A 13,002-nucleotide genomic window follows, 5' to 3' on the forward strand; every position below is an offset into this window, starting at 1 on the left:
CTTATTATAATGTAACGCACTCTCTTGACTCTTCTTGTCTCCTTTTCTGTTTTAATTAGAAAAAAAGAATAAATCAAACTCTTGCCCACTCTACTGTTCTTTCTTCTTTCTTTTTTTTCTTTGTTCTTTTTTTTTTCAAAAAAAAACTATGTTAGATTAGATGTATGTGCTGGTTTTCCAGCTAGGTTATGGAGATGGAGAGTCCTTTAGAAATTATCTTGTTATAAAATAATTTGTTGTTATTTAATTAGTTTAGTTTTATTTGTTTGGAAATGTCTACAAAAAATGAGAGATTATGCACTTTTTTTAAAAAAAAATAGAATAGTTGTTCGAGACACATCTGTTGCTGTGAATGATAATCATTATTGATTACACGTTCTTGTTTCATCTAATATTAGATTTAAATTATATAAAATACTCACAATTCTTTAAAAATCATAAATTTTGAGTCCATTTTATATATAAATGGGAATAGAAATATCCAACTCCCAAATAAACAATTTTGACAAAAACTTATGTGAGACGATATCACGGGTTGTATTTTGTGAGACGGATATCTTATTTGGGTCATTCATGAAAAAGTATTATTTTTTGGCAAAAACATGTGTGAGATGGTCTCACGGGTCGTATTTGTGAGACGTATCACTTATTTGGGTCATCTATGAAAAAGTATTATGTTTTATGCTAAAAGTATTATTTTTTATTGTGAATATCGGTAGGGTTGACCTGTTGAGACGGTCTCACGTGAGACCTACTCTTACTTTTTATACTAAGATTATTACTTTTTTATTGTGAATATCATTATGGTTGACCCGTCTCATAAATAAAGATTCGTGAAACCATCTCACAAGAGACACTCAACAATTTTTCCATTCCATATTTGATATCATCATTAGTTTTAATTATACTTTATATTATTCCCCAAAACATTTTATACTATATTATGTTTTAACTACTTATAATTAAAATCCACATTATCTCATAGTCTCGTTTAAATAAATCTTGTACTATGCCCCAAACTATATACATGATATTTATTCCCTAAAAAAAAAAAAATCGAGTGACCTAATATTTAGGTTAAAAAGTCATTTAAAAAATTTAATAAAGCATGTATCGCATTCTCAGTATAATGTCTCTCTGAATGAATAAATAAATAAATAAATGTCGAAGTTTCAACTTCTACGTCTCTCTAGAAATAATTATTTCAACAATGTATACAAAAACAAAAATATGTATTTTTTTAATTTTTTTTCAAGTAACACTTAAAGGGTTATGTATGATAAATTATTTTTTAAATCAATTATTTCTTTAAACACTTTATCTTTATTTTAAATTATTTGTTTGACCTTGTATGGTACACTTTATTTATATTAATTTCTTTAGATTTGAGAAAAGAGGAGTCACTAGCAATTACATTTGAATAATAATAGAGGAAGGATAACATCCTTCCTGACCAGTCATAGAAGCAGATGTCCTACCTAAGGCACGAGTTCGATGTCGATGAAAATAACAAGAGAACAATTCGTTAAAGAGTAGATATCTTGTGAGATGATCTCACGAATCTTTATCTGTGAGATGGGTCAACTTTATTGATATTCACAATAACAAGTAATAATACTCTTAACATAAAAAGTAATATTTTTTCATGGATGACCCAAATAAGAGATCTGTCTCACAAAATACGATCCGTGAGACAGTCTTATACAAGTTTTTGACTTTCTTAAATATGATATTAGGATTTTACAGTTATTCATTATCTATCATTACTGAATAAAATTGGAAATATGCATTTCATTCTGAAAATTAACAATATTACAAATTAAATATTTTTTATAATATTTATTTTAAAAAATACATATTTTAATTATTAGATGGTTGGCTAATTTTTTTACAAGAAATATGGAGGAAGTACGTAGATATAAAGTATTATTATATTCAAGATCATATAATGTCTTTTGTGTTGTCCACAGGTGAATTACCAACCAATCGCATTTGTTGTAATAATTAAGTCAACTAAGTTCTGATTAATTAAGGTTAAAGAATGACTAATCGTACATTAGTCATTGAAGTTCTACATTGTTGGGTGAATCTATCGTTTCTTAAATAATATTTGAAGTTTCAAAATTAAGTCCGTAGAGCTCTATTTACTTTTATTTTTTTTGCGCTCCAAATGTAATAAAGTTAGTAGTTTTAAAAATACAACATGTTTTAACTTAGAATAAGGTAACGGCGGAAATTATCGTCAATCGATTCACTCTGTGTTTTGTTTCTAAAAATATATCGATTTGTAGTTAAATACAAATGGGATGATCGCAGAAATACAAAAACTAATATGAAATCGTCTCACATGTTAATATTGTGATACTATCTTTAATCTGACTTGATTTTTTTATTACAATTATAGATCGACAACTATTTTAACCATATAAATATATGAAATCGTATTATAAAATTCGTAATGGATAGAGTCTTGTACCATATTTTTTAACAGTGTTTCAAATTTTAAAATATATTATTATATTGCATAAAATATATTGCATAAGTGGGAGATGAAAATAAAAATCTCAATGATTCTAGTCCATTGTTTTTTTTTAATGAAAATTAAATGTAGTCCACGGTGGTTGTAGGTTGTGAATAATTGGCCACATATTTTGCAATACTTTTCTTGGCATGTGTAATATTTCTTTATTTTAATGACGACTTCTTTCGAGTTAACCCAGTGGATTAATCAAGAATAGAATGTACATAGGAACAAAAATAGAAAAAATAAATAAATACTATAGCTTTTCTTAAAACATTAAATGTTCGATCCTATGGCTGATATAATAGTTGAGATAATGAATATGATTCTTATTTATTGCGTTGAGTGGAATTATCGAGAGAACAGATGTTGTAGTACTATTATGTTATAATAACAACAAACGCAAAGTATAGCAAATATTATTGAATATATAGTCATGTCTCGTATAAATTAAATCCTAGAGTTTATGTCGATATAGTAATACAAGTGACATTATACTATTATTGATCGAATCGTGCCCAATATGTATATAGTTTGATTATTTCAAAAAACTGGCAAATTGACTTTTGATGTACGAAAGGGTCAAATATTAGGCATTGGAAATTGATGTCTCTCTCGAATTCTAATAATATATATATATATATATATATATATATGGTACTGGTAATTATTAAAATGAGATGCAATAAAAAATTGTTGAGTTTCCATTAAAGGAAAGATTCGAGTCGTATTTGTTGGCTCGCTAATTTCTAAAAGTCAAAGACTCCCAACCATGTGAGAGCGATTTCCGACCACTCCGGTAACCGTGTGCATCGTATTTTTTTTTTATATTGAAATATTAATTTTTTTATTTTATTTAAAATATGAGTAATTGAAAAAATTAGAAGTGTACATAATTTAAAAAATATAATTACACATAATTCAAATATAAAAGCTTTATAAAAATTACACGAAACAAATTTTTTTTTTGGAAAAAAAAAAAGAAAACTTATATATAATTAAAACAAATTACCTACAAATTTAATAAATTAATGTTTAAATCTTTTACGAAGAATTTCTTGTTGTATTTTTATAAAATACTCACGTTGCGTAACTTTCATGGCAGAAACTTGTGTGAGACGGTCTCATGGATCGTATTTGTGAGACGGATCTCTTATTTGGGTCACCCATGAAAAAATATTACTTTTTATGCTAAGAGTATTATTTTTTATTGTGAATATGAGTAGGGTTGACCCGTCTCACAGATTAAGATTCATGAGACGGTCTCACATGAGACCTACTCAACTTTCATGTTTAGATAGTTAATATCTCTCCATAATCCGCTTTTCACGTTCAATCTCCTTCATTTCATATTCTTTAACGTCCTTCTCTTTATTCTCCTTCATTGCTTGATTTCTCTCCTAGAATTTTGTTTCATCTTCTCTATTTCGGAACTCCTTTGAATTTGTCAGATGACCATGTCTTCCATTTTGGGTGATTCTTCGAAACTAATCAAGCTTTCTCGTCAGACCATGGGCTTCCACAATCTTGTTCAAACATTGTATCAGATTGAGTGTACTAAAAAAAATTATTTAAGAATTTGTTGGATTTAAGTTAAAATAAAATATTGTGTTAAAAAATTAAGATCACATTCATCTCAAACGAAAATATGCTTTTGTTTAGGGCTTCTAGTTCGCTTAATTTGTTTTGAAAAGCAAAAACTCTTTTCGCATCATCCGTGAAATGTTGATGCATGTTCTCCATTGTATGGATTTTCCATCCATCCGCTTGGTAACTCGTGGTTATATTATTTTCAACCAATCCCTATAAACTATAGTTTCTTTGGTCATTACCAAGTGTCAGATTGGTGGAAGCGTTGCATCATATCTTTGTAAGACGTTCATCTTGTTCCTTCCTCTAATGTTTCCTAGTGATTGATTCACGCTCGTCAGTCACACCAACGACTTTCTTCCCTTTCTTTTTTATTTGGAATATGTGTTTTCAAAAGTAGAAGGAGATACTTCATTTGGATTTTGAGAGAATTGGGCTTGATTGAACATATAAATCAACATTTTCTCGTCAGTGTATTTAGACTGGGAGAGACCAGTCCATTGAGATTTTAATTGCGAAAAATTTGGTGTAGGAAATCATCATTGTTCCATGATTAATCCATTTTTGTATTTGGATTCAATGAAATCAAAAATGTATATTTTTTAAACGAAGGTGGAATAAGTTGAATTTTTTTGAAGGTACTATGAAGTGAATTTATAAGAGATTAAAAAATATGTCCATTACTAGAAGTTGGATATCTTTATCATTTTTTTCTATTTTTAATGATTTTCTATTTTTTTTAAATGTAAAAACTGGTATGATCTTGATCGTTGATCTACAATCGTCAAGTAATACTAGCCACCCCTTTAAATAGTAAATGGCTTTAAAAAACTTGATTCAAATTTGATCTCAATCTGGTCGAATCTAATTTGAATCGCGTTTAATTCGATTTCAGTTTTGGATCAAGTTACACTCTTAATCCAGTAAACCTGAAACTGGTCTGATCTAGTATCATACATGACTTGTTCGATTTCATCATCCAGCAATCCAGAACCGATATAATCCAATGTGAAACCGATCTCATCCGGTCCGGTAACATGCTTAGTTTTATTGTACTTTTTAATTTATATATATATTTTTTGATAAACATATATATATTTTTAATATAACACACTAATAATATGGATAAAATAATACTAATAAATCATATGAAATAAATTAATAATAATAAATATTAGAAAACTAAAAATTAACAAAATTTTAAAATTCAAAAAACAATAGTAAATATTGATATTATCAAATTTAAGGATGGAACTTTTTTAAAATTAAACTGAATTGACCGTCAGCAACGATTTAATTCAAATATTAAGTTTAATTAATTAAGAAATCTGATTGTGTATTCAGTTTGATTTCCACTAATTCCAAAATATTTCTTCAAATCGAATAAATTGAGTTTCAAAAAAAATTCAATATCTTTATTTTCAATTTTTAAATACAATTCTTGTTGGGTTGATAAATGCAAGCAATACTGAATTTGATGATTATAAAATTTTTTACCGCATTTCTAACATACTTATTCAAGTGTGTACTTGATAGATTTAATTTGGAAGTTTTGAGAAGCTGAAAATATTGTGCATGTGATTATTTTGAGCATATCTCATCACCCGGTAATCTAAATGACCACTGACCAAGACGGTTGAACAAAAAACTCAACTAACTAAAAATCATATATCTGACCGACTCGAAGAATTCAAATTTTATCGAGGCAAACCGATAGTCGCAAGATCCAGATGGACGATTGTAGCAACAACAAACTCGACATGACCACTGGTATTTTCGCTATTTATTCCCTACCTCCTTTTCTCCTCAATTGATAACGTGTTTCCGACAATGACATCGGCTCTTAGATGCTGGTCTCTCAAAGTTACTCATATAAGTATTGTCTTTATGCCTCTATCGAAGCAGATTATTCTAACACGCTACGTATATTACACAGTTTGAGATATGCACAACAAGCTTTAATTCCCCTTGTCATTTTTGTTCGCTAGATAATCGATTTACACCAAACAATACGGTGGTTATGTTCATTTGGATTTGGATCATCTGTTGTAGCTGAAAACACATCACTTGGTGATATGTACTTTTTACACGAAATGATCAGTTTATAATCTGATGACCTCACAGAGTGTCAGATAAATTTGAAAATTTTTTAGACGAAAGTATAAAAAAAGCACATCCTCTGGTGCTGTGTTTTTTGTTAGCTAGATGTATATCTTGTGTATATAGTCTTCCCAATAAACGTGTTTTGGTAGTTTACGTTTCTTTGTTTGTACAGCTACTATAAATAGTAGCATTCATCCCTTTTGGTAAAAAATGCAAATACAGAAAATATTTCTCTTCGTTCATGTCACGTATACTTTAACATGGTATCAGAGCATTGAATCGATCGCCACACCTCAGTGGTCAATAATTACATTGCGTTGTCAATGTATTAAGGTTGATTGTGTTAAAAAGTTACAATTCCTTGTACGTTATGGCTTTGGTCCAGTGTTCTGGTTTGTTATTATTGGACAGTTGTTGTACATTCTGCACGATATTTTTGATCTTGTTGTTTGAATGAAAATATTGTTAGAGTTTTTTCAATAAATATCATGTTTCTATACGACTATGAACATGATAAATAATATGCGAAAGCGAATCGAACGTTAACTCAGGTCATCGAATAATTTATAAGTTTTCTACTTTCCTCCGATTGAAGTCTTTTTATGATGTGTGTTCTTAAGGACCTCAATCACCGGTGTTTATAGACATTTCTCAAACAATCGACGAGTTTATCGGGAGCTCGAGAATCAAAAGAGGAGGCACATACATATCTCAATTTTCTAAAATTGAGGAAGTGTATGTACTATTTTTCAAAAAATGTAGATTATAACCCTTGTTATTTCATACAAATTTTTTTTTTTTTTGAAATGTATAATCTTTTCTTACAAAGATACGTGAAAAAGGTGATCTTCCTATTGCCTCTTTACCCCTTCTCTCGATCTTTTGGAAACAGAAATATTTATCCTGATATGATTGATGTGAATCTATCATCTCAGACTCCACTTAAATGTATCAACTGAGTGTTGTAGGTTGACTTGCTTCTTTCTATAACCTATGCCTTTTTTTCCTAACTACGATGAAGCCAGTTTGTACTTCTAGTAATGCCATCATGCAGGACGAATGCCAAAATGGAGGTTCCCATAGCAGCGTAATTCCAAATATTCATCTCCCGATGCGTAGTTATGAAGTCAATAATAGGTAATCATTTTTTCTTACAAGCAATCATTTTAGTGTCCGTTTATATCCAACAGAATAGAATATGAGCTGATTTTATTTTCTTGTAGCAGAGTGCAGTCTCTCCCTCAGTCTTCAAGATAAAATCAGATGTTAGGCTGTTAATAGCTAGAATGAATGGTCTCCATCAGAATATGATACGGACTGATTTTGTTTTCTGTAGCAGAGTGTAGTTTCTCTCGTAATTTTGGTTAAGATGTTTGATGTCGGTTGGATAAAATTTCTGAAAATTGTGTATATGGATTTGAGCAATCTTCTCCTCTTGAAATAGTTTTTGAGGTTGAGTTAGATTCAAATCTCAATCTTTAACTTAACATGTTCCTAAAAGGCAAGTCATTGATTGTAGAAATTATCAACTTTAGACCCTTTCCACGTTCATTTAAAAGGATGGTCGGACTATGCGATATTTATTTGTATCAGTAGTTGAATGGCGGGAATATACACTGATAGAAGATGTTGCTCACCTTAAATTAAAAGAAAATAGCCGTTATTATCTTGTCAAAACAAAGTCGTACACCTGAAATGTGAATTTCTTTTTTGTTTTATGGCAGGACTAATTTTGATGATATAAAATCGCTTAGATTGATAACCGCCATCAAAACCCCCTATCTCCCGACCAGATGGCAGATTGGCCTATGATGCCTTAGTAAACATGCAGATCGAAGATGGTGTTGAAGGGGTGATTGTTGGTGGCAACCCCAGGAGAAGGCCAGTTAATGAGCTGGGACGAACATGTTATGCTCATCGGTCACACGGTGAACTGTTTTGGTGGATCCATCAAAGTTATTGGCAACACTGGAAGCAACTCAACACGAGAGGCAATTCACGCCACTTAACTTTGCTGTTGGAATGCATGCCGCCCCGCCCTTCACATTAATCCTTATTATAGTGAAACCTCCATAAAAGGTATGATTTCTCACTTCAATAGCGCGCTTCACATGGGCCCAACGATTATATACAACGTGCCATTACGAACCGGCCAAGATATTCCACCACACGTAATCCATTCAATGGCACATAATCCCAACTTAGCTGGTGTCAAGGAATGCATAGGGAATGATAGCTAGGATTGAGTTGTATACAAATACTGGCATCGTCGTGTGGAGTGGGAATGATGATCAATGCCACGATTCGAGGTGGGATTATGGAGCTACTGGAGTAATTTCTTGTCCCCCAGCAACTTAATTCCCAGCCTAATTAATGAAATTAAAGAACTCATGTTTGAGGGAAAGTATCCGACTTCGAATTCCAAACTCAATTCTCCCTCTAAATGAGTGGCTTTTCCACGTACGAGCCAAATCCTATATGTTCTATAGTGGGTTGGTTACGTATCCAAACCAGCACTTCCGACTAGTTGTCTCTTGTTAGTGGAATGCATGATATTTTCTCGTAGGCGCCTTTAATAATTTTTAGGCTCATCGACTCAATTCATACACGTATGTATATCCCAATAAAAACTAGGCATAAAAGACCATTCGACGACTTTTTTCCATTGCAATGTTATGTTTACCCTATAATGCAAGAAAAAGAAATTTTCTTGATAATCTATTATTGTTCGGGTATTGTTGAAACTCGAGATTATCTGACGAATGAATTAGTCAAAGTTCGATCGACATTATGTTCACTATCTGCGTATAGAATTAATGAGTCGCCTACGTTGAATATATGTTCATGCGTTGTGTGTAGAGGCCTACGAAAGAGGGTTTTGACAAACATACAATGGTTTCATTACCTTATCCATTGACTTGATCTTCGAGTACATTGTATTCTGGAGATTTAAGGGTAAAATATAATTCACAATATTAGAATTAATCTAATATATGATCGCTGACATGACGTTCATTTATTTTATCAATTCAAACACTCATTATAAGGCTGATTATATATTATTATTTTATCTCATATTCGATAAAGATAATATCTCGGTCTCATCTAAAGTATCGTGTGATGATCCGGCGATTTAGTATGACTAGTATGTTGTGTATACGTTCTAGAAAATTAATTAGACTTTCGTAGGAGTGATTCAATATTTTGAGAATTAAGACATAATTAAAGTATTAAGAGTTGAATTTTTATAGTAAATGCGGGATCAAACCGGTTCCCATGCAATTGAGCAATCTTCTCTGATGGGATTACTTAGTCAATAATATTTTATTAAATAGGCGGCAGACTAACTTGCGATATTAATTTTTTTTTTTTTTAAATTTAGAACATAATTCTAGGAAAATTCTTATAAATTAAAATAATTTTATATTAAATAACTGATCAACTCAATTCACTCATGAAAATCACCTATTGATGGTGGTAACTTGTAAGCTCTAAAAAGGGCTTAGTAAAAAAATTTAAAAAATTATAAGTTAAATATGATATTTGACTATTTGATTAGGTCTTTTGTGAGACAGTTTCACGAATCTTTATCTGTGAGACTCGTCAATCCTACCGATATTCACAATAAAAAATAATATTCTTAGCATAAAAAATAATAATTTTTCATAGATGACCCAAATAAGAGATCTGTCTCACAAAATATGACATGTGAGACCGTCTCACACAAGTTTTTGTCTTGACATTTTATTAACTATTTTTAAAAAAATATACTTTTTTGAACTTAATTTAATATTATGTTCGTAATTTTTTTTTATATCTCAAATATGTCCTCCTATATTTCTATGCATCATAATATGCTATAAATTTTACTCCCTCTTTACATTTTCTAATTCACGATTATTTTTCCAATAAGTTCTGGAAAAATAAATATGAAGAAAGAGCACGATCGATGTGAACACGTGTTGTGAATAAGATGCTATGCTCGTACATCTTTATAAAATGATTTAATATATATGAATTTTATCAATTATTAATTTATTTGCATTTTATTTATAAATTAATCGAACATCCGATTAACATATTGACACGATATCGTATTTTCTAATTTGCCAACCTCGTGCACACCCTCATTGTGTGGGGACATTTTTTGGTAGATCAAGCATATATTGCTGATAATAGTCATCCATCTTAATTTTAAAACTAACCAAAAAAAAATTTATACGACCAATATCAACAGTAGATATGATCTTGTTGGTAGGGTAATTGAGCATTTGATTGATTTTGTGTTTGATTTTTGACAAAAACTTGTGTGAAACGATCTCACGGATCATATTTTGTAAGACGAATCTCTTATTTGGATCATTCATGATAAAGATTCGTGAATACCGTCTCATTCTCGGACGAACTAATTTGTTATACATAGTTGGCTCGGTGTGATTTACCTAACTAGTTAGTGTGGTTTGCAGGATACTGTGTTAATTCAAAATTTATCCAATACACATAAAAAAAGAAGCGGGTATATATGGTTCCATCTGTTATCTAGAAGACTAGATCAATGCCAATATTTTCAACCCAAAGAAGAAAATTCAAAGTGCAATCACCGAGTCAAAAAACACTGCTACAGAACCCTCCCACGCTGTATATATAATGTGGCCATTAAAAAAGCAATAAATGAAGCCTAGCTATTGCCATATTCTCGTCACAAAAATGAACCAAATGTACAATTTTCTTCTTACTATACTCTTCCTCTACATTTCCACGGCAGAATCTACAGACCCTTCAGCTTATTTCTGCAATAATAACACCGAAACAAATAACAACACCCAGTTATCAAGAAACATTGATGCCTTGTTACCTAGATTAGTACAAGGCGCTATACAAAATGGATTCTTGGCAACTTCTTATGGTAGTGGTGCAAACCAAATCTACGGACTGGGGCAATGCAGAGCAGACGTGAGCAGCAACGATTGCTCGGCTTGCATCCGAGACGCCGCAGAACAAAGCCGAAAGCTGTGCCCGAACCAAGCGGACGTAAGGATTTGGTATGACTATTGTTTCTTGAAATACAACACCGTGGAATTCTTCGGACAAGTCGACACTTCCTACGGTGTCTTCTTTTGGAACGTCGTAAATGTGAATGATCCCAATGTTTTCAACCAGAAACTCGGAGCTTTGGTGGATCAGATTGAGTCAGAAGCTGTGAAGCTGCCTGGCAGCAAAGGACTCGGGAAAGGGGAGACGGAAATATCTACTTTCGAGACCCTGTATGCCTTGGTGCAATGCACGAGAGATTTGTCGGCTATAAATTGCGCTCAGTGCCTTGCTGTAGCGATCGGGAACTTCAACACTTACTGCAAAGACAAGAAAGGGTGCCGGGTTTTGTATGGGAGTTGCTACGTCCGATACGAACTCTATCCCTTCTTCTTTCCTCTCGATTCACAGGGATCCTTGGTTGGTAACGCTGCCAAGTACGAATCTTTTAAGGTGTATAAGCCTTGATCTTGTTGGTACTTATTTTTAATAGCCTGTGTGCTGCTTTTTGAATAAAATGTAACGTTATCTTCATAATTTACAAGGTTTCCGAATTGTCCGCCATGCATCTATCTATCTTTAATTTCCTCGTGCGTAGAATTAAAGTTGACTCAGTCTCACGACTCTATGCATTGACGTCAGACGATATTTCTTTTCGATACAAACGATTTGGATCAAATGGAACATTAAGTCAAACACGAACTCAATTTTTTGAGATCAAAATTTGAAACTTTTATTTTTTATTGAAAAAAAACATGTGTTTTTGTGACGTTCAATGAAAGTTGTTTTGATTCATAACATATTATTAATGATTCAATATACATTATAATTGGACAGTCAAATTGAATCCAAGAAGTGGAAACTAAACACTACAAACAAACTATTAGTAATGATTCAATATACATTATAATTGGACAGTCAAATTGAATCCAAGAAGTGGAAACTAAACACTACAAACAAACTATTAGGCTCAGTTTGGTTTGTAATATTAAAGTTGGATATATTGTTAATATTTTGTTTGCTTTGATTTTGAAACTTTTATTGTCTATTAGTTTGACAACTTTCACTGTTTTTGTGGGAGAGTAAATCCAGTCACATAATGAGGATAAAAACTATCCGACAATCCCAGAAAATAATAATGACCGAGGTGCCCCTAACTTAAAAAATCAAATTTGCAAATGTGTTTGTTTACGTCATTCTTCTCATTTCTTCTCAGTCGACTCTTGCCATTGACTAGTGCTGAAGAAATACGGAATCGACAGGGGAGTACGAAATCCACAATTACTTTTCTTCACAGCTTGCTCTTGCTCTCTTCCACTGGATCGAACGATTTTTGTAGATTAATATCTGATCTCACCCGTTGAAAAAAAAAACTAAACTCAGAAATACATGCTCAAGGTCTATGTTGCCTCTTCGCTTCAGATCTTTCACGGATCTCGCCTCATATTTCAATCTTCAGGGACGAAGAAAGGTGAGAGGGTTTGCAATTGCTCCGTGAGTTATCCGAAGACATGCTCTAGGTTTGGGGAGGAAATCACTTTAATGGTTAACAAATTGAATATTCAAATGAAGGGTATTTTGGTCATTAATGCATTTATCATGATTTTATCCATCTCACTTATTTCACACCACACATGATATTATATATCTTTCAAATTATTAATCTTATCATATCAAACATTTATCAATCAAATTATTAATCATTCAATTATCACATCCTACGAACCCTTAATTAATTAATTAGATGATTAATTGGT

The 13,002-nt window shown here is 31.6% G+C and overlaps 1 protein-coding gene and 1 pseudogene across 1 annotated transcript; both read left to right on the top strand.

Moving 5' to 3' along the window:
• Positions 1–5,941: 5,941 nt before the first annotated feature.
• LOC140809153 (4-hydroxy-tetrahydrodipicolinate synthase, chloroplastic-like) lies at positions 5,942–8,755 on the top strand (annotated as a pseudogene).
• A 2,113-nt stretch (positions 8,756–10,868) lies between these two features.
• LOC140813469 (cysteine-rich repeat secretory protein 55-like) lies at positions 10,869–11,859 on the top strand. The gene has a single exon (XM_073171946.1). It carries the CDS (start codon positions 10,886–10,888, stop codon positions 11,711–11,713), a length of 828 nt encoding a protein of 275 aa, XP_073028047.1. The 5' UTR covers positions 10,869–10,885; the 3' UTR covers positions 11,714–11,859.
• The last annotated feature ends 1,143 nt before the right edge of the window (positions 11,860–13,002 follow it).

The sequence above is a fragment of the Primulina eburnea genome, chromosome 1 (genome assembly GCF_022965805.1).
Source record: "Primulina eburnea isolate SZY01 chromosome 1, ASM2296580v1, whole genome shotgun sequence".
NCBI lineage: Eukaryota > Viridiplantae > Streptophyta > Magnoliopsida > Lamiales > Gesneriaceae > Primulina > Primulina eburnea.